We start from the raw sequence: 22,767 nt of genomic DNA, 5'->3' as shown, positions 1-22,767 counted from the left end.
ATAATTATAAATTATAAAACCACATTGGTTCTGAGTAACTTGAGTGCAGTGACAGAAAACAGACCTTTGGGCTTCCCGTTCAGCAAAGCATTCATCTCTCACTTCGTTACTTTATCAACTAGAGAACAAATGAAAATTAGACTGAAATTTTCCAGAATCTCAGCAGTAAGTTCATCTTCCAGCAGACCACAGAAGAATCAACTCTCGCCTTTCCAGGAGAGGTAAATTTTCACATCTTCATTGCCAGCCACATAAATTAGGGTCTGATCCTACACACTCATGTGCAAGAGATGTCTTACAACTCTTTTATAACTAGCACACTCTGGTTTAGTGTATTTTTAAAATTACCTTTCTGTATAAGTATACACTAGAAAGCCTCCAGGGGGGTTGATTCCCTAAAATAAGAAGCCATACAAGAGAAGCCTTTTTGATTTATACACCAAAAATATATATACAGGATGTAATTCTTTTTTTTCCCCAGCACATTTCCAAAAAAGTCTGCTCAACAATAGAGGTGTCTCTCCTGTGAAGCTCAAAAGCTGTAGGGCTCCTTTACCTATGAGCTCTAACAAAGCAGTCCTTATTTAGGGCTCCCAAGACAACTTCTTAAGTCTGAATGAGTTTTTTCTAAACAAGCCAAGTCTGGAATTTCTATCTTTGATTATTTATCTCAGCATCAAATTTCTCATTAAGACCTGGGAGAAAATTGTTGGAAGATTTTTATCCTCATACAAAGAAATCTACTGATTTCACTCTAAGAATCTTTGGCCTGAGATAGAGGATGAAAAATACGATCACAAAAGGAATTAATTTGAGAAAGATGAGAGTGAGTAGGAGAAGGAGACTACAGTGCAAAACAGATTTCAAATTTTTGAAGCGGCAGGCCCTACAGCACAACCACCCACTGTGGCACCAGAGAAGAGAGCAGCCAAAAGTTGACCTCATTGTCCCGTTGTGGAACTGCAGTTGATTTCTGTCCACTTGTTTATCCTCAAGCAAATATGAAGGTAATATCCAGTTCCTCTTAGTTCATTCTAGTAAAAATTACGTACATTTTAAACTTATCTTTGGACTTTATGCTATGTTACTGGACAGACAACAATTTGTAGCATTGAGCATTATTAAAGCACTGTAGAAACGTTAATTACTGTTACCCCTCATGACCTTCTTTGGGGTAAGGAACCCCATGCACCATTAATAAATCCTCAATTACTGAACAGGAACATTGACCATCTCCCATAGTTCCAGAATAAATATCGCAGGGAAGTACTTCTGCTATAGCATGACAAACACTTTTGCTTTATTAAGAGGTGGTTTTGGGAGTAGGTATCACCATTTGACGATGCGTCTCTGGACGCTATCAATGTAACGTTAACGGCCTAAAACCCCCAAGGTCTCTCTCAGTGGACAAAGACCCCAAGGCAAATTGGTGATGGAGCCAGGGTGGGCGGTGTGCCGTAGACCCCGGCTCGGGTGCAGTACCGGCCCTGCCACAGCCCTGAGCTCTCCCCTGGGTGCCTGGTACTAACATGCACCACATCACACAAATGGAGTTCAAGAGGGTGGATTTACAGCTACTTTGATTTAGAAGAGTCACAAGTAGTTAGAGTCCTGTTTTTGTTTCTTTCTCCCTAATTTCTGTTAGTATTTTTTGTCATGCTTGCAATAAATGTCTTATAAAGTTAAAAAAAAAAAGACAGAACAAAACCCAAAACCAACACTGTAAAAAGATTCCTGCTAAAATGGTTCTCTGGGAACTCTGTGAGCACGACCAGCTGGTGCAAAATCGCTGCCTTCTGGAAAAGGAGGCAACAGGGCCTTCCTGCTCCCAGCACTTCAGCACAGGTACAGCTCTGCTTGGCAGAGTTAGTCCGTCCTCATGTGCTGGCCAGGTCAGAGTCTACTTAACACACATGCTCAAGTAGCCTCATGCAATGAAAAGCCAGGACACATGGTGCACTGGACACAGGCTTTTCAAGAAAATAATCTTTGTAAAACTTCTATTTCAAGCTCTAAAGTATTTCTACAGCTTCTTTCTTGGTCAATTTGTTGCATCTACACAGCCAAAGGAAGGCATACCTGTAGCTCATGCTCTCCTTATCCAGCTGCCTGGGCCACTGCTACCAACCTGCGTGCAGGCTCCTTACAAGCCCGGGCTGGCACTCTGGCTGTCAGGCTGGGCTAACACCTGCATACTGAATTTCTGCTGCTTTTGGTACCCCCAGCAGGCACCTAAACTGGCACCGGCAATAAAATGTGCACGCGGAAAAGGCACACCTTCCTTCTGCTCTGTAGGAATTAGCCTCTGAAAGGAGTTACTCTGCGTTTAAACCGAGGAGTTAAAAATAAACTGAATCTCCCAGACTTCACAGCTATGCACGTGTGCAATGCTTTTATAAAATATTATCCTTCAAACCATTTAAAGAGATTCCCACTCTATGGAGAGATCTGCATTAACTTCAGACAACATTTAAAGAACTGAAAAAGGTCGAATTTGTATTACAATTCAAAAGGTGACTTTGTGTCCATTAGTGTATTCCGGGCAAGATAGCTGCCTTCCATTGCCTTTCTTTAACAGAGGGAAGAACTTGGCAGTTTCATTAACAGCAATATTAATGAAAAAACCACATGACACCTTCATTCCATTAGGCATTTTAGCAAAAATAGGCTTTTTTTAGGGAGAGGACACGGAAAGAAACCGGACTAGCAGAGGGTGCATTGGACATAGGTAAGACCACAAAACGCGAAAAACCCACAAATTGTAACATGCAAAGGATATTGGTACATTGCAATGCTGGTTATGGTTAAAGGGACTGTACAGCTCCTATATCTTTGTCCTTGAGGCTTCGTTAAAGTAAGACTCTCAACTTCCAAGTCCATAAATAAAATGGAAATGACAGTAGTGCCATAAAAACGTAGGTAGAAAAATAGTGCAAAGCCAAGGGCTGGACACTTTAATCTGTCACAAGTACCCCCAAGCACGACCATTAGTGCTCTTAAAGAAAACACACACAGAAAACATTCTCTATTTATTATAAATGGCAGTTGCCTGCATTGCACTCTGTATTTAGAAAGTACTCACTACCTTTCTGCTTTCCTTCGAAGCTGTGGATGGAGAATAAATACAGCCTTTCACACTGGTGAGCACTGCCTGCCCTCCAGTCACAACTGGTAGCGAAGTCAGACAGTATTTAAGAAAGAAATCAATTAAAAAGTAAAACAGAAAATATCATTTAAGGCCTTTGTCCCTGCTGGTCTGTTCAACAGACTACACTTTCTTAAAATATGAACATCTATCACTTCTGTTAGAGTAACCAGAGACCGAAGTTAAACAAAAAAAAAGGTCACATTTCCGACTGCCAAGAAGGCAAAGTTCCTGAGGCTTGGCCAAACGCAACAGCAAAGAAGCTCTTCGCAGTCTCTTCGCAGCACTCTCCGGGTGCCTCGCATTGTGTGCACCGACGTGGGCAGAGCGGCGGAGGGTGAGCCCGACACGATGCTCAGGCTGAGCATCTCATTTAAACCTTGCAGCCTTTATCGAAAGGGGTTTGGAATTACAACTGACTATATAGTGCAAACTCGTATCAGTTCCCACAGATATAAAACGCACAGACGGGAGTCCAGAACAAAAGCCGCCACCGGCCAGGGTTGTGAGGAGCACCAGCCATTAAGGAAATAAACTCCAGGGAGCAGAGTCTGATCTCAGCTACTCCTGAGTGAGCCTGGAGTAACTCCAGCTCTTCAGTGAGGTTTCGGTGAACTTACACAGGTGCAACTGATACCAGGGTCTGAATCAGTTTGGAGGTGAGGCACCAAATTAAAATGAAGCATTCATTAAATGACAGCCTTCCAGGTTTAGAGTAACTAAAAATTATCAGTAACAGGGTTTGTTAACGTTGAGCGGGACAGAAGAAATACTCACCAAAGGACGGACCTAACATCTACACAGCGTTTCAGAAGTATACACTTCAGCAGGTCCGTAAGGTTTTAAAGGAGGGTTTGGCTTAGCCTGGCCCAAGTAACTTTTTAACAGGGTTCTTGCTGCCACCCTGTGCAAACTGTTGAAAAAATATACTGACTGCCTAGAAAATAAATCGTGCCTATGTACTCGGTATATCCACACCCATGCGGCCACTCCATATACGCACAGCCAAGATCCCAATACTGTGCGCAAAATAGGAACTGTCTCATGGCCTTTCTTAAAACATTAGCTTCATGGTGAGTTTGCTACACCCACGTTACTGGCAAAAGGCACGCCCAATGGCAGGGAAATAAACATACTCCCAGTATTTCAAGGTAGATATGTCATGTTTGATCTGAAAAAATACCAGCTTTCTCAAGGTAGTCCAGTCTCTCAAAAGAGAGCCCTATCTTAGTTAGAATTAGTTTTGTTATCTTTTTACTTCTGTAACTGAGATCAATAGCATAAATCAAATTGATTTCAATGCTGAAAGGAATGCCATGGCAGCCAATCGACAAGAAACTGTCAAATATATTTTCTTAACAGTTTGTTACCTTTAATAGGACACAAGCTAGCAGACTGAAGAACTTACTCAGCTTTTTTCCCTCTCCCTCTTTTACAAAATACCCAAAACTTTCTGAGAAATCTGAGTGTCCCCAAGAACCAACAGAAGGCATGACAGTAACGACTGGGTCTCCAAAGGCAGAGTAATACTGCAGGATCAAGTCATGTGCGGCTGATAGAAGATGGTAAAGTTCTAGCAGTCTCAAAAGGTGGCTCATATTTAAGCGTATGAACTACTGAATGGTGTCCCATTTTCCTTTTAGAAAGCAAAAACCTACACCATGCATACTGCACAATAATCTAGACTTTGCCCACACTGGGACTTGTTAGCGATAGAGTAGCCTGTAAAGAATAGGCACTTATCCCAGGAACTGGTAAAAAAGAAAAGGGAGTATTATTTGGTAGGTATGGCACCAAAATACAACCATTGTGCTTTCTCACATACATATGCTGTACAGATGGAGGCTCAAACAGACATAGAGTTTTAGGTTGTTGGCGGGCTGTGTTTTTTCTTTTTGCTTCGGCAAGATTTGCAAATGCAGCAGATGATGCATGGAGATGCCACGAGCAGCAAGGGAGAGGTCACCAATGCTATGATACCTAGTCCAACGAGGATCCCCACAACCTGAAAGACACAATGGTCAAAAATAGGTATTTAGCTAACGTGGAAAATAAAATACATATGCGCATGCATAAGCACAGCGTAGGTCATGAAAAATAGATGAAAACATGAAAATAATCATTCACTGATGGGTAAAAACTCATTGTTTCATGCATGCATGAGAGCTCTGTTCAGCTGACTAGGAACGTACCTGCGTTCTGTTCCACATCACCGAAGCCCGCGAGTGGCCCAGCTTGTTTCTGCAAGGGCCTCTGTCATAATGTCGTAAGAAGATATCGTTCTGAAAAACAAAAGGAGAAGCTCTAAGAGCACGTTACAGGACTGCGGAGAGATGTTCAAGACTGGACTGGAAATGCAACCTTCCTGACACTGCTTTAAAACTACCAGCTGCCGGCAGAGTGGTTTACCTGGCTTCCAAATAATTATCTAGAGAAACTTCTTGAGGTTTCAAAAAGTGTGGTGTGTTTGGGACCTGAGCTATTGTATAGCATCTTTCCTCGCCCACTTTTAAAACATGTAAGCATATGCATTGCACTTATTGCACATGTACCTAGTCTGTAACTTGGTGATGATAAAGAGGCCTGTAAACAACAGATATTTCTGAAAACTAGCAATCTGAGGGATCACTTTCCTGAGGTACTTCTACCTTCTGTTCTCCTTCTGTCACTACACTTTAGAGTAAATTTTTTCCTAGGCTTAAGAGGAAAATCTAAAAACTAGGAAATCCCTGTTTCCTTTCTCTTTTCCCCTTATTACTTATTAAATTATCCATTTTTTCTTCAGAAGGTGACTAATGCCTTGCATTACCCTCCCCTAGCCAGCTGCGCTGTAACCTGACGCTGCCTCCTCTTTCCATTTTTCAGCGCCACTCTGGCTCTGCAGGTATCACCTTCATCTACACCTGGAGCTCCTGTAACCCTGCACATTCAGAAAAACTACATTTGAATCACACAACTACAGTTTCTTTTTTCTTTCTCCTTTTGAACTGATGAAAACTTGATAAGGGCATGTCTGCAGAGTCTGTGAGAATCTGACAGTCTTCCAGTTCAGCACGGTGTTAGGAAATCATTGTGTACTGTACGTACTCTGAGGCAGGCCGTAATACTCATGTTGAAAAAGCACGCTCACACATAGAGAAATGGGATGTAACGCTAAGCAAAACCTGTTTAGCGTGCTGAGAAAAGGAAGGATGAAGAATGAGGAAGTCTCATTGTTTGCCAGCTGCGGAGTACAAAAAAGAAGAATAGAAAAGCCGTGTAGCATCTAACATTTTATTTCAAGTGCTGGTAAAGTCCTTTCCACACTCCCACAGTTGGTACTGATGACTGTGCCAAAAAGGGGAGCTGCCATGTACACGTGCACGTTACTTCCAGTACTCTTAAACCTGCTAGGGAACTTGAAGTCCACACGAGCTGAGACCAGTTGGTATCCCTTAAAAAATAACTAGCAACCTGCACTTCATAATCCACGTTCACAATCCCACATTTTTATCCTCAAGCCTAGTAACCAATCATTCTCTTCAGCAAACACGGCACTAGAGATGGACTAGTAAAGGAGATCTAGTCTATACAAGCTCTTAACACACCCTACCATGAAACAACCCCCTTCATTTTTTGGACAGGCTGTGACCTTTGCAGTTGAAGCAGGTGGAAAACACTTATTTCCCTGGCTCTCAACCAAACTATTTTTAGCTACTGCACTGGAAGAGGGAATCAGAGAAAGGCAGTGCTGGAACAGACCTCCAGAAAGCAACCAGTCTGTCCCATTTCCCTCAAAGAACTAGCACGCGACCCACAGACACGGCTATAATCCTTTATGGAAAAAAAGTATTGATATAAATAAAAGCACTCGATGAACAAGAAGAAAGAAATCAAGTTAGAAGCTGAATTGAGCCAAGACATTCACTAGGATATCGACAAATTGATGAAGAGCTTGGACAGGGCCTCAGACTAAGCCCAAGCCCATTACCCTCTATCTAGGTGGTTTTTCTGCAGTACTTACATCCAAGTTCTGTAGACAGTACCAGCAAAATGTGTGCTTGCAGTTCTTGCACATCATCTGAGCACAGCCCTCATTTCGCTCAATATAGATCCGACAAACTGGGCACTGCTTAATCGGTGCCTCTGTCCCTGCTCCAATAAGTGATCTAGAAGAATTAGGAAACATTAAAGCAAAATGTGAATGTAATTACTGTTGATATTCAGGTCCACTCCCTGATGTGTACTGTGCTTATTTTTCAGAGGTTCTAACATTGCTCTCTTAATGCACTCAATGTGTGAAGCTTGTTATATCCAGTACAATACATTGAAGTCTACTCACTACTAGCTGTAAGATTATTGATACCATGTAAAAATGAAACTCCATTCCCTTGGTCTTTCGTGCTATATAACACCAACACCCACTACACCCACAAATTTATCACCTATAGCATTAAAAATTAGCATTTTGTAAGACACTTGCACAATTCATTTAACAGGACTGGATTATGCAACTCACAGCACTGTCCTTGCCTGAACAAAATACCCTTAAACTCCATCAAAGCCAGAGATCAAACTTGGAGAAGAAAAATTATAGCAAGAGCTCTTTGGCAACTCCTAGTCAATGAAGTCTCTAGCAAGCAGAATGCTAAAATTTTAAGTAAGTCTTTCATTTCTTGGAAAAAAATGATAGAAAACTTTGAACACACATGACTGAACGTAATCTGATTCTGAAGACAAAGATGGATGGCCAGAGACCTGACATAATTTAAACACACCAGTGTTTTCTTTCTGTAGATTAATGCCTTATGCAATCTTATCTGTAGATTGTTTACACCTATGCAAAATGAGCATACTTCAGATTTCTCACACCAAATGGGTCATTTTACATCCACCCTGCGTAAGAGTTAAGATTCACCTATGCAGATTCTACAAATATAAGCAGGGGTGATTTCTTAATCACAGTATAAGCGAAGTTTGGATCCCAGAATATTGGTGTATTGTATTTTTTGTGTGGGCACAAGTCATAATTCTAGCATGTGAACAAAACCTTTAGGCAGATTCAAAGCCCTGGAGGGCTTCACCTTTCAGAAATGTCAGTGGCAACCCAAGCTTGATAAGTACACAATTAAGTATTAAAAATTAAAATGTATCATTTAAAATAATAATTAGACCAGAATTATATTTAGGAAACACCAGGAGAGACAGACAGTCTCAGAGGTGCACCTAAGGAGCTAGAAGGAAGCTGTTCCAGGAAACTGATGGGAAGCACAGAGCTAACACCTTGTGCCAAAAAGAACTAAAAGACCTCATGGCCTCTGTGAGTTCCCCTCTTACCCCTGCTCGGTTGGTACTGGAGTAGTCTGGTTTTCCTGGCACAGGCGCTGTGGGTGCCATGCCTCCTTGCAAGAGGAGCAGAACGTCAGGTGACAAGCTGGGCACTCCACCGGCACCGGTGCTCCTGACTCGCTCGGTGCAACACGGCACACCGTTTGGCAGTCGGCTGCAGGGCACCATGTTCTCTCGGGGTCCAAGTGGACTTCTAAAACATTAACAGAGAGAGAAATAAAACCGTTTATACAGTCCCCTTCTCATTCCAGCAACACGTGTCTAGTTATGCAAGACACAATTCTGCATGTGGGTGGGGAAGTTGAAGGGCTCCGTGCCCGTGCCCAGCAGCATTCCAGCCTACTCCTCTTCTTTAGGCAGGTCTGCAGCTGTGCTCTGCCAAGGCGGTTGCACTGGAAGCATCACAAGAATGGTAATACACCACACGGGACATATTGTTTGCCTTTATAGCGAGGTACAGAAGATGGATGTAAGCACTGCTGGCTGAAAAGCATGGGCTTTTTGTGACGTTAGGTCATTCCACATCTTTCACGTGTGCAAGCCATGCAGGATCTCTCACAGCAGAAGGACTGTCATTAAATTAACATCAAGTCACTTTCCATGCCTTATTTCCTCCCCTCTATCTACAAACTCGAATTATTATTCACTTTATTATATGATCACTATTTGTCAGGTAGCGGACTACAATAGTCAAGAAGGTAAGATTTGGGGTGGAGACACTGAGTTACAGACATCACCACACGCCAGAGAATGATAAATGTTGATTCTTCCTCTCGCTACCCAACCTATATTCAAGGAATTTGGACTTGCAACAGAAACCCAGCTGTTAGGGGTGCCCATTGTGTGTGCGCTTTATGCTGCTCGAGTCCGTGAGGTGCAGCACAAGACTCCCACCCTGCAGACCCTCCCTAGGAAAGGGTCATCGTGCCGGCAGGAGCTACCTGCCTCTCCTCCTTCTCTGGGAGCTCTCTGGTACCACCACTGAAAATACATACATAGAGGGGATGTCACAGAAACAGGTGGAAGTCTCCGACTGTGAGATGTCAAAAGCCATTGCAATGTACCTCCAGCAGATAAAATATTGCCTCACTTTGAAACAAAAGGCTGCACAAGGGCCCCAGACATTCGTTCTCCAGCAATTTTTGCCGGAATAGTTGAAGACACTACCTCCTGTGCACACCCCCCTGCCTGCACTGCTCCTCTGCAGGAGCTTGCTGGTAGCCCACGGTGCGGGGGGCTGGTGGATGGCTATCTAGCAGATGCTCCAGTCAGCATTTTTTTTTAGTGTCCAGATATCCAGAAAGTAGAAACTTTACAACTAGAAATGTGTGCAAAGTAGTAAAACTCTCTCCCAAGCTCTCAAGCATTTAGATATGTATGTGTGAACACCTGGGGAGAAGGACACTCCATAAACCTCATAACGTAATGTGCACTCAGTTCTTTTCCAGTATGCTAAACCTCTCTGCTCACCCTGAAAACTTCAGTTTGTTGAAAGCCATCCCTCCCTCCCGTTTGTCCAGGACACTTACAGTGAGGAACCACGTAAGGATGATCATCCTCTCCACTGGCTGCAGGACACACAGGTACACAACGCTCTGACCTCAGGTAATTTTTAAGTCTGTGTCAGAGTGCTCTGACAGATGAGAAGAATTTCTACATCCATGGCAAAGGCTGTCATCTATAATTTAGACAGTGCCAGCAAAACGCCTGTACCATCTATCTCCCACCTTCTCATGAATCTAGTTGCATTCTTTCCTCTTATTCTCTTACACGTGCTTCCTTTGCCCCCCAAAACAAACGCACGCTTTGCTTTCTATTGAATGAAAGCCAGAACAAAATAGTTTGCAGCTTCATTTGTGGGGAGAAGAGAGAGACACAGATGGGCAGTACAAGCCATTTCACATTTTTATATACTTTTAAGAAGTAGTGTCCCGGCTGAGAAATCATTATTTCCGTAGCTTCTCTCAGTGTCTCTTAAAAGAAACTCTGTACCGGGTAAGACCCTGGCTTAGTGCTGCCTATTGCATTTAAGTCTTCACACAGTAGGTTCTGTACGCTCTGTGTTGATAAACAGCAGTCAAAATGAGATAAAATGCAGTTCCTGCAGATAGCTGCTTAACATACTCAATTTTGGAAATCTAAATTCTCCCGTCCTGTTTTTGGATGAAAGACACGATGTCTGGTTTTGACACCATTGGGAAGAAAGGAGTTGGGCTGTAAATCTTACCAATTTTTACAAATTTGTTGCAGCAAGATGTAATGCATGAGATGCAACTCCCTCCTCTCCCACTTCCTCCATTTTACAAAGAAACTACAGATGGTGTTTTGCAACCCATGATGTCTCATACTGTTTGGTTTACCATGGAGCACAAGTGAAACCAGAGAAAAATAAAAAGGAGCAGCCAAAAAAAGGAAAGAGTTTATCATATCACTCCGACAAGATGCTCCATCTTTTGGTTAAGGCCATTTCTCACCTAAGCCTTTCCCCTGCTTCCCACAGCCAGTTCAGCCACACTCGCTCCCCTCTCAGGAGGAAAGCCTTCCCAAACAGTGACAGTACTGGGCAGGGATCTGGCCAGTTTTCACAAAAAAACGCAAGCAAGCAGGTGAGATGTGGGAGACAGACAGGGGAAATGCAGCACCCTGAAGGAAGGAGAATTTCTGGCTTAGGAGAAGTACTCACTGAAAGGATGAGCCTACGCCTTTCGTAGAATATTAGGAACACCACCTTTTAAAATGGATTACTTTTCAATCAGGCATATAATGGAGGGTCTCATCATCTACCACTTGGCCCACTGGGCAATTGTCACAGAAATAGAAATATAATGCATGTGTCCTAACCACATCCTATTCCTCTATTTCTTACTCCTGATGACCACATCAACCCCATCCTAAACAGACATAGAGCAATTCCTGTTTCTTCTATTAAAATATGCTGCACGGAAGCTCTGTGGCTAGGTCCTGACTGGATGCAGAGAAGTACAGATACGTGAGAAAGCTTGGTTTTAAGCCTGAAAACATTCGCCTTCTAAGAACACAGAAAATACAAGAGACTAGCATATTTTCAGTGCATTCCTTACTAAACTAAGCAAGTGTCTGTAGATATACAATTGTATGCCAATTACTTCTCACTACTTCTTCACTCAATTATTATCTGCCCATTTCTTTAAAAAACAAGGAAATGGAGCGGAAATCTGTTTTATTAAAATAGCTAGCACACATGGGGGATGGGGAAAACAGCTTTTGGATGTATAAGTCCTTCAACAGGTCTTCAAAATTTTCCTCAAAATTCACCTCATGATAGAAAATGTCCGGAAGGGTGAGAAGCACTGGCTTTATCTATCACTTGAAGACTGGTAAGCAAAGACTACAGAGCAAGGGCAAGTCTTTCGACTTACCCAAGAAGCTGGTTATTTATTTCTAGCATCTCTAGTAAAGCAAAGGAGATGCTGAAGCAAAGAGTTTGTATCTCAACAGAATAAAGCTGAGAGAAGAAGGGTCTAAATATAGGAAGCTGAAGGGTTTAAACGAAGGGCTTTGTTGACCAGAGCAAAAGTCGTGAAGGACACCCTGGTACCTGCTTATTTTAAGGGAGGAGAGGGCAGAGTTAGGCAGTAGCAGCCTGGCTTTTCCATAGCATTAGGTTTGAAAAGGGCTAGGCTGCACCGAGGCTGACACAGACAAACCACACAACAGATCGCCGCCGCCGGGGGTCCCTGGGCAGACTCCAGGTCAGAATTCGGCCCCAGCAGGTGCCATCAGCAAGGTTTATTGCTAGTTTCAGAAAAAGACTGTCAGGCCAGCGTTGGCATTGGTCAGGGCTGGCAGGTTTTGCCAGTTTAGGGTCAGGTCTGAGAACAGAGCTTCAGGCCAGCAGAAGCTAATAAGCCAAGTCCAACTGATGAGTCCAAAAAGGTCAGCCTTGGGGGTAGTGCTAAATCCAGGGTAGGCAAAAGGTCTTGGCTGGGGTTGGGATTAATGCTGGTGTCCAGGTCAGAGCTTTAGTTAGCAGGGATTGTTGTTCCCAGGCAGCAGTAAGCTGGATTTATCTCTAGGGCCAACAGGCAAGGCAAAAAGGCTATGTTTAAGCCTGCCGCTTGGATGCCAGTTTTACTCATCATAAGGGAGAAAGGACAGATCGTAGAAACGTAATTAAGAGAGGTAGTGGAGGTGGAGAAGGATTTGTCAGACTTAGGCAAGAAAGAAAAGGGAAGGAGGATTTAAAAAATAGACAAGTTTCAGGCCTCTGTGTGTGGGAGGCAGCAAAAAAAATAAAAGAGATGTAACAGGGAGTTGGACAAAAGATCATGAGTTCATCTTTGGCTAGTTATAGAGGAGGAGATACCAGGAAATCATTAGTTTCACAGTCTTCAGTTAAAAAAAGGTTTTACATAAAACAGATTAATATATTGCAAGAATGTCTCTCTTTCTTAACCCTTTAATATGGTGATTTAACAAGCTCTGATTTCCACTGTCTAGGGGTGTAGACAAACCGCTGCTTGGCTTATGAACTGGAGGAACTTCCTAAGGAATTAAGGATAAACGAGAAGAAGGTAAAATAGGAGAGAGAAATAAAAAATGAAAGCAAGGTTTGTGATTTTTTTTCTTTTTTTGGCCTGAGTGTCTGCAAATCATAGCTACAATCTGCATCTGCCCATGAACACCGAGGCATACTTGGGTATACTCATATGGCAGTTTTTGTACTTCGTGGTCATTCACCATGACTCATGCCAGATGAGATTCTGTAAAAACCCATATATTCTTCTATCTGACCATCTTTTCAAGTGCATTACTGTGCCTAACTTTTATGAATCTCTGCGTTTTCATACACATTCCCAATCCATCTGCATTTAAGCATGCATGCAAAGCAAGAACACAAATACAGCCTTTCAAGGAGAGTTTGAAAAGAGGCAGAGCCAGGGCAGATCAGTCCCAGATACACTACCCTGCAAGCTACCACAGAGTGAGCTCTTTGAAAAACACTGCAACTTCCAGCTGAGACTTTCAAGTTGGTGTCAGTCTTCAAAGCCAGCTTGGGACCGCGTCTTTCTGACTAGCAAGTTTTTTCTTCAGCCCTGGCAAGGAACCATGTCCTGAAGCAGAAGGCTGACCTCTGGCATAGGAAAGCTTGGCTTCAGTAAGACCTTCAGTTTCAAACTTCTTTACTAATAGGCCTTACTCAGTAAAGAGGGGTCCAATTATCCCCCAGGAAAAAATAAAATATACTAGATGGACACTCATGGGGCTTCTACATAAGAAAAGCTCTCTTGCAGGGATGTTTGTAAAAATCCCCATCACACTGTAGGGTCTGTCTCCCCCAGGAGTTCTGAAGATCCTTGTGGATGTATGAAAGGACCGTGTATGTCCTGCACCAGCCTCCAGCACCTTGTTGAGTTCTACCGGTGCAACCAGCACCTCAAGGAACCAGGATGAGCATGCTGTGGGAAGAACGATGGAGCCTCAGGCACACAATCTGAGAGTGTTGCCCACAAGCTTGAGTAAAAATGTGGTATTTCACTAAGATGCCACTCTGTTGATTTCTGCTCCGCTGAAATAATTTCAAATTTGTCTGTGGAGCACAGTCAGACCTAGTGATTGCTCTTCAACTATTTCAAAACAAAGACATCTTCTATGTCTCTTCTTTAACTCACCCAACAGGCTTTGTCTTTGCAGTATGTAATACTGCTGTCTGCACTGACACTTTAAAAAAGGAAGGTAATAGAAACCAAAAGGTTCGCACCTCGTTCAAACTTCAGCCTCTTGTATAACTGAAACTGGTCAACAGGCACCAAACAGGCAATCTGAAATGAGAAACAAACATACAGAAAAAGCATTAGAAACACAGACTTGAAAAAAATTAGTAAGCACCCTGTTCTGCATGCCTGCTCTCCTGAGCTGGCTCTCAAATCTAACCTCTTTTCCTGCTTGCTTTCACATTTCTCCATACCTTGACCTCCTTCTCCAAAACCTAAAGTAGTTCTTGACCTCTCCTATTTAGCCACACAGCCCAGTGGTTCAGCCCACGTCTTTCTTACCACGCATAGGAAAGTCTTCTCTGTAGCTTCTCCATTTACTTCAGGCTTCTCAGTTTTATTTCATGTAGGTTTAATGTAACGAAGGGTGACAGCTTGCCAGCATTGGAGACTGCAGCATGTTGTTCACGTACAAGAATACAGCTCAAATTAAGACTTCTTCATTCATGTCTCCCAGTCTTAATGGCAGGGGTCACTTACCTCTCAGGAACTTAAAAGCTAGTCTGGTTTCCATTTTTTATTCACTTCATGGTTTTTGGGCTGAGATAGTTAATGCCATTGCTGTTGGAATTTGCCTTAGACATGCACGAGCCCACTGGGAACTGGACTGAAGTTAACAAATTCAGTTGGCATAGACAAACACGCTTTGCCAATACATTTTACACATTACCATAATTAAACTAGCAGCCTAAAAGGCTAAATGCTCTAATCTCCAATTAACAGTCTACGTAAGAAAACCAAGTACCCTATTTAAAACTAGTAAGCAAACCTGCACACAGGGTAAGGACAGGTTCAAAACAAACTTCAGGAGCCACATGTTTGTTGGCGTCAGAATCCGAGATCGTTCTCTTTATTTGATGCATTCGTAATATTGTACCAGCACTGAAAATGTCTTTCTCTTTTGCTGAAAATAAACCTGGACTAATATTAATACAACACCTGATCATCTGAAGCACTGTGAGACAGTGTAGAACTGACAGCTTCAAAGTGAAGGGCTCTCAAACCTCACATCCAGTATCCCACCACAGTCCTTCAGATTACTGTTAAAGGCAAATTTTTGTCCTCACTGAAGTGGACACTGGCCCTTCCTATGCTGCTGGGTTGTGTGACATGGCACTTGTGAGAAGAAATACAAAGACAAAAAAAAATCAATACATATTCAATATCATGCTGTGACTACATTTGCTTTTGCAGATGGAAAAAAGAAAATAATATATCCATTTGTATATTACAAAAGATGAAATTGCTTTATTAAGATCTCAATTGGAATTAAAATTGCATTTTGAAGTAGATGTTTGGATCATCTGACCTAAACCAATGTCATACAAAAAGCAATCCAACTGATGTCAAGATTTAAGTGTTCAAAGATGCTTAAAAGACTTATAGATGAAGAAATCAAAGGATTTAATGTCAAAACGGGAAACACCAACAAATCTTTACAAACCACATTCTTAGTCTAGTAAGTCAGCCCTGGGTCAAAGTACTGTCCTCATTCAGTTTCCGAAATCGGGGTGTAAACTATTTTTAATATGGAAGTATTTGCATGGCTAAACAATATTACATTAATATGACTGTAAGACACAGAGAGTTCCCAGGGAAACTCTTCACCTGTTCATCAGAAGTCAGCTGAAACACTCTCGGAAAACAAATAATAACTTAATCAAATGGGGAAAAAAGAGTGAAGTTCAGCAGTTTCAGCAAAGAATGAAGCCAGCCAACAAAGCTATGTAAAACCCACAAGGCACACCATTTCAGTACTGCCCACTCCTCCCCAGGGCAGCTTCAGATCTAAATAGAGTTTGGAAAACAAAACGAGTCATCTGCTTTTCTCCAGCTGAGTGAGCATTGGCAACTACTTTAAATTTTCCTTCATTACGACTAAATTAAAACACAGCGAGTCTCGATGCCGTAAGAGCCACTTGAGTGAATTGTTTATTGTCCTGGGTCTTTCTGTGCTTGCTTTTGCTTTTAACAAACGGTTTTTCAAGGGCAGTTCTATTGAGCCCAGAATTTCCCATGTATTAAAAATCGGCCTTTTTGATTACAGTGGGAGCTGAGTTCGGAGTTTTATTGCAGATTTCAATAGGAAGCACAGGCAGCGCTGAAAGCTTCCCTTTCTCCTATTGAAAATCTGATCTTACCATGCCAGCCTTCCCTACCAGTTTCACCCAGCCCCGCTCTTCTTCCTACACATCCTCTTCACAGCTCAGCTCCCCTCTCCCTGCACGCAGCTCCGGGCATTGAACACCCACAGCCCGTCACCACCGCCACCGACTCCCCCGGGCTTTGAAAGACCGGCTCCTGATAGCACCCACATGGAGCTCAACCTAGGATTTAGTATCTTTAGGCACAAGGAAAGGAATGCACAATCTGCTGCTGCCTCAATTCGGTGCCACATCGAAGATGTACGTGCAAACTCAGTCAAAAAAAAAAAAAAAGAAACATGAGTACCAGGTCGCCCCAAAACCAGCAAATCCTTTCCTCAGTGAACTTTTAATCTCAATTACATTTAATTGAGAAGGACAGCTGTAAGTATGGTAAGGGGATTAGGTGTTTATCACCTCCTACTTGCATCAGAGTCTAAAGGTTCATCTTCATACAACTTCTCCCAGATGGAGATCCAGGGAAGAAGCAAACCAGCAAGCCCGCAGATGGCAAAGGGTCAAAAGAGGAAGACCACGAGAGTGTCAGAAAGCAGACCTTTCTTATTCTAGGCTATGAAATTATTCAATGCAGCAAGAAATGCTACAGGACAAGTTTGGGGGCTTTTTTTTTTTTAATACTGAGTTAAGGTTACAATAACAACCTATGAAGAAAATGAGAGGAAAGGACTCTACTCTCCTGAAAAGATGTTAATTTGAGACTTATCAGACTGTTGGGAGATGAAATAAGTTTTCTGGTTTTCTATACCCTGTAAGCAACATCTGCAGTTAAAATATTCCTGTTACACAGCACAAGAACACGTAAGAGCTCTCGCTGAGAACAGCAGCGTTCACCTAAAGTAAAAATATCCAGAGGAAAAAAAGCAAAATTTTGAAGGCTTGCTCCAACTGGACCCTTGCCAACTGTCCAAAAAGATTGCCTAACGTGGTAAGATAACCAGGGGCACTGGCTCTACCCGAGACAAAAGAGCAAAGGAAGGAAAATGAAAGGGTTTGAAATAATTGGGTTGGGTTTACACAGGGGCAGACTGTTCCTTGTAACCCGGGCGGTGCAGTAACCAGGAGCCAAGGAAGAACAACTCCCCTGTTTTCAAAGACTGGCTACCACGCTGGAAAGGGAAAATCACTACTCCACCTATTCGCAGGCTTTCAAGGGAGCTGCAATGAGGCAATCAAGAAAACTGAATAGAACTTACTTCCTTTCACACCCCTATGAATCAAACCTCGATAATACCGAGGGAGAGAAGTTCACCAGGACAAGTGCTTCTCCCTTTCTCACTTGAGCAGCTAACGCAGCAAGGACAGATCCTGCAGCGGTGGCAGCAACGGCGGCTTGCAAAGGGTTGCATTGCCCACCTCGGTCAAAGTCTCGCTCACAGAGGCACTGTCTAGTTTTGCAAGGAGTGCAAAACAGTTTTAACTTGGGCTGTGCTTTGCTTTTGAAAGAGGTATGGGAGTTCAATCTCTTTATGGTTAGAAATTACACCCACACCTTTCTTCATCAGCTGCCGTGCTCAATGGAGTCATCGTGAAATACTAAATTATTCATTTTCTCCATTAAGGAGCTCTTCTCTCATTTAGTGACAAATAAACACAAAATCAAGACTCTCTCATTTGCTCCCCTTGGATTTCTTTAAAAACAAGTAAATAAGAAGAACAAAAAGTTTAATTTTGACCCTGAAAAAGATAGGTCGGCCTGCAACATTTTCTCACCTTCCTCTTCATTTTACCATTTCAATCGCCCCTAGCAAAACGTAAACCAATTTTCAAATTAAAAATAAAACTGGTATTTTAAACTGACTCCCAATGGGATTTTTGTTCAGCTATGTATGGAATATAACGCAATTAAGAATTCTAAGATCTGGGTCACTGTCCCATTTCAGCATCGCTTTGCAAAGCGCTGACAACGCTCTGTCAGGTTTGGGCTGGTGCAGACCATGGATTTACACAGACGGAGGGATAGTTAGCAGAATCTGCCCTGCATGCAAAGGGGGACTTCTCCTTGTCAGACTTAAGAGGCAAAGGAGAGCCCAAATCAGGATCTCCTTTACTGCCTGCTGCACGGTTTTAATCCAAATCAGATTATGTATACATGGATCATTGGCATCAACGTTACAAGCTTCAAAACAATACAGGAATCAGAAATAGCAAGGCACAATCCCCTCGACATTATCCAAGTGAGTGTTGCATTAGAAATCCCTGTATGCAGCTGAGACTTACCCTGATTCATAGCTTACACTGGTGACTGGATTTGCACCAAGCAAAAACCATTTCAAAGCATGATAAATTACCCCTTATTTAGATTAGGGATATTAACTGGTCCAATGAAATCAATGGAGCAAATTCCCAAGAGAGACAGGAATATTCTAGACAGAAGAAGTCTGCATGGTTAAAGAGAAGTGCATTAACATAAGACGCTCCTTCTACCTTCTGCTTCCAGGAAAGAATCCAAATCATCTTTGTTTATTGTACTGTTAGAGCTTGAAAGGACAAACATCTTGTTTAACGAGATTGCTTTTAAACTTTCCTTTTTTTGTGTGTAACCAGCTATTTGAAACAGAGTCTGTAGCCAAAACCACTGCCTTCCCACCACCAACACCCATTTATTTCTACTTCACTACCTCGATGTAACAGGTCAAGATATGACTTAAGATTGCACTTGATTTCAAGCACTCCAATGGAACAAATCCTCTTGTTTGAATGTACTATTTGTCGAAAGAAAAAAACTGCTGGGGAAGATACCAGTTTCGTTTAAAGTAAAAAAAAAAACAAACCAAAACCAAAACCAACCAACCAGAGGGGTGTCAGAAAACATATTTTCAAAGTACTGAAAAGTACAATTTTCTAGTTCAAATGACTTTTCCTTTTAAGTTTTTTAAGAATAAAAACCTGGAACATTTTCTTCCGAGGTCCAGAGAGACACAAAGACCAAAAGTAAGGCCTTAGCTCCCAACATCTCCTATAGTCTATGATAAGCAGTTTGCTCCCCAAACAGTGACGAAATATTCAACTGTTTGAGAGACACATCCCTACTACTCACACTTGCTCCTTTCTTCCTGAGACATACAAGAAAAAATTCTGTTCCCTTTTTAAAATGTTAACCAGGGGTTTTGTCCCCCTCCACCTCCTGAAAACACCGCAAGAAGCACGTGTCTCAGAATCAAGGCAAGAGCTGTGAAAAGGCTCTCATAATTTAGCACCGATCTAGATAAACGCTGAAGAATTCCACTGAGAAGATAAAGCAGACTTAATTCACAATGAAGACAAACAGGTCACTGGAAAGCACTGAAGAAATGCTCCCCCCTTGAATAAGGACCTTGAGAGAGGAAAGTAGAGGAACTTTCATAGCCATAATGTGTTATACGTTGCTTATAAGCTTTGTTATTAATTGTTCCGTTTCCTTATTGAAGTGAGCTCAATCCAAAATGCACTGAAGTCAGTGAAAAGGCCTTCCTTGAAATGATGCCTAAATTCACCTTATCTGCCTTCTGCAGGCTAGGGCAAAAGGCATTTAAAAAGCAAACAAAACAACCACGTTAGCTAACATAACTAGACACAGTTTAGCCCAAAGTATAGGAAACGAACTTAACACCATGTCCATGGCAAAGATGGTTTGAACCGCTATTTCTTCCTCCAAACTGTAATGGTACCTGAGAAACGTCAGTCACAGCAGAGTCCGAAATGGACATGACATGAAAAATACACTTTCTCAAAACCCTGATGCTAACACAAGGGAGAAAAAAAGACCTAATTTTTTTTTCCCCCAGTACAGGCGAGATGTCATTCCTCGTGGGACTGTCCTGGTGAGGAACCTTTTCCTACCAGAAGCCAGAGACCAAACACCTAGAGCCTCCAGAGGTGAGAGGGCTCATACTTTTACACCAGGAGTTTCTGAGTGTGTAATGAATAAACCATAATTCTAAATAGTACTTCCATGCCAAACAATAGCCAGATTTAAGCACATTCTCTACCACCTGAATAAGGCTCTGCTTTTTAAATGATAGCTTTTAAAGGCAACATTTTCACATGGAACAGCCTTTATAGAGAAGAAAAAAGAATACAGAGCTCTTACACATAATCTGCAATTTACAAACTAATCTTTCAGATTATTAATGGAGACAATCTATTCTTTCTGTTGTTCTTGGGGCTTTGCGGGGGGGGTTCTTCCTTAAAGAAATAGGTGCTTGGTAAAATACATAAGCAGTTCATTTTAACAAGGTTGGGGGCCTGTTTGCTTTTCAAGCAGAAGGTCTGTGTTTGAAGCGCATCGCCAAAAGTGAGCATCAGAACATTCATTCATCCACGGGACACTAATGCACATTTAGGCTCTTTAGTCATTCTGCCTTCACCCCAAAAAACACCCAAGGATTAAGCTAATGGTCCATTAATACATGCCCTGGAGTGTCCTCCTGCTTTACTTAGGGAAAATAAATCTCTATAATTCCTACAGCATCATACCCCTAGCTTAACAGAGCAGAATTCTTCCTACCATTTGTTAATTTTCCTTAAAAAAACGCATCTTCAATACAGGCTAGTTGCCTCTAAACTGGTGCGATGGGTGTCTGTATCCATGCAGAAGAAAGGAGGAAGGGAAACAGTTGGCTACTTTCCACAATAGCTGGATTCAGCCAAGGAAAAGCTCCATCATACGCCTGCATGCCATAACAAACTGAATTGCAACTCCCAGGCCCTGATTCAGCTAAGCATGGCATTTCAGATCTAGGCTAGAGAGGAGATCCTGAATTTTTCTGGAGAAAAAGGCATTTTTGGTATTGGGAATTGCACTGACACTGATTGTGTTTAAATAGGATTGTATACTTCTACCACAGTTATGTCATCTGTATACATAGGTGTCAAGGGAACCCAGAAGATAAGCTGCTTTTCCTCAGTTCGGGAACGGAGGTTTGATTCTCCTTGCTTTTGTCCCTGCAAACAAATGCAGAGAGAATGCACAACACTGGCCAAAATCCCTTAGCCACCTTTTTTTCCCTGGTTTCTTTTTTTTTCTGTATGTGTTCTCAGGCCCAGCAGGAGCCTACCTGGCTCACAAAGCAAGCAAGCAAGAATAGCCGCAGGGCAACATCAGATTTGCCCGCGGTTTTCCATGGCCTTCTAGATGCACAGAACAGCCGGCACGTACAAGGGTTCCAGCCACGCTGCCAACAGCTCTTCCCCATGTCACAGGTTTGGCGCTAAGCCCAGTTCAGAAACTTTACACCAGCCCTAAGTCAAGCAGGAGGCTGCCTGAGCATTGCTGGGAGGCCATCAGGCAGCCTGGTAGGGGCCATCTACAGCCCCCTTGAACCCCGTTGTCCCAAGGGGTGCAAGAAGGTCTGAGGAGCACATTTTCCCTCCAGTTTCTCCACTTTTAACTTTCAAAGAGAACCTTCCAGTTACTCTGGGAGATTGCATGCATGCCAGATGTGCGAAAAAAGCTCTGCCTAAACCTCATTTAGCTTCTGAGCTCCCAACCTCTCCCATATCTGCCTCGGGAATGAAGACACTTTCTGTATCTCTTAAGACCTCCTTCCACCTAGTGCTGTGCAGATACCTGTCTTTCCATGTAACTATACAGGGTCCTGCGTGTTTATATTGGACTGCAAATTGGTTGTTGCAGCCCGGTATAAACACACATGAAGAAATTCTGGCCTTGTATACCATCAGTTTGAGTTCTTGCTCCTGATTTAAGACAGGCACAAGAATTTCAGGTTTTGGAGTCAAATCAAATCTGATTTAACTGACAGTGCTAATGGCGGCTCAGCCATTCTGGGATAAGGGGTATTCTGGTTATGTCACCTGCACAGGTAATTCAAAGGCTGTCGGGATGCCAAGTGAGCCTTTCCTCAGGGTACAGAGGGAGGGGAAAAAGAAGCAAAACCCTGGAAAAAAACATCTAGTTCCTCTTGTCAGTCAGACTTCTTGCCAAAAGCTCATTAAAGGTAATTAATGGGAGGAAAAATGTATGATCATATATATTACGTAGATAAAGATGGGGGGGGGGGGGTATGTTTAAAAAAAAAGAGAAAGAAAAAAGCATTGATACCTCTGCTTCTTGTAGGGTCCCATGGTTCAAGCATACCATGTCTGGACACGTGATAGGAGAACCACAACCTTCCTGGATTGCGAGCTGCATGTACTGTTTTAGGCACTAGAAACAAGTAAAGAAAAGAAAAAAAAAAAAAAGTTATAGCCCACATGTTGGTAACCCACAGATGCTAGAGATGCTGCACAGCTACCACCTCCACTGCCTTAATTGGCTGTCCTGAAGCTCCAGCACACAGAAAACATCAATTATTATAAGCGTGAATGCTACAAGTCATTACATTGGAAAGAATGCAACAAAGAACAATTAATTATGCATGACTTCATCTGCCAAGCA

At 42.5% G+C, this 22,767-nt stretch overlaps 1 protein-coding gene across 1 annotated transcript; it reads right to left on the bottom strand.

Moving 5' to 3' along the window:
• Positions 1 to 5,009: 5,009 nt before the first annotated feature.
• On the bottom strand, positions 5,010 to 22,530 carry RNF144B (ring finger protein 144B). The gene is made up of 6 exons (XM_009699134.1): positions 22,432 to 22,530; positions 14,214 to 14,274; positions 8,462 to 8,666; positions 7,149 to 7,293; positions 5,338 to 5,427; positions 5,010 to 5,150 (listed from the first exon to the last, which is right to left on the bottom strand). The coding sequence occupies exons 1-6, from the start codon at positions 22,519 to 22,521 to the stop codon at positions 5,010 to 5,012; spliced, it is 732 nt and encodes a 243-aa protein (XP_009697436.1). The 5' UTR covers positions 22,522 to 22,530.
• Positions 22,531 to 22,767: the final 237 nt, after the last annotated feature.

Source organism: Cariama cristata, unplaced genomic scaffold (assembly GCF_000690535.1).
Source record: "Cariama cristata isolate BGI_N322 unplaced genomic scaffold, ASM69053v1 scaffold18314, whole genome shotgun sequence".
In the NCBI taxonomy this organism is placed as follows: domain Eukaryota; kingdom Metazoa; phylum Chordata; class Aves; order Cariamiformes; family Cariamidae; genus Cariama; species Cariama cristata.
This window is presented reverse-complemented; position numbering and strand designations above follow the sequence as displayed.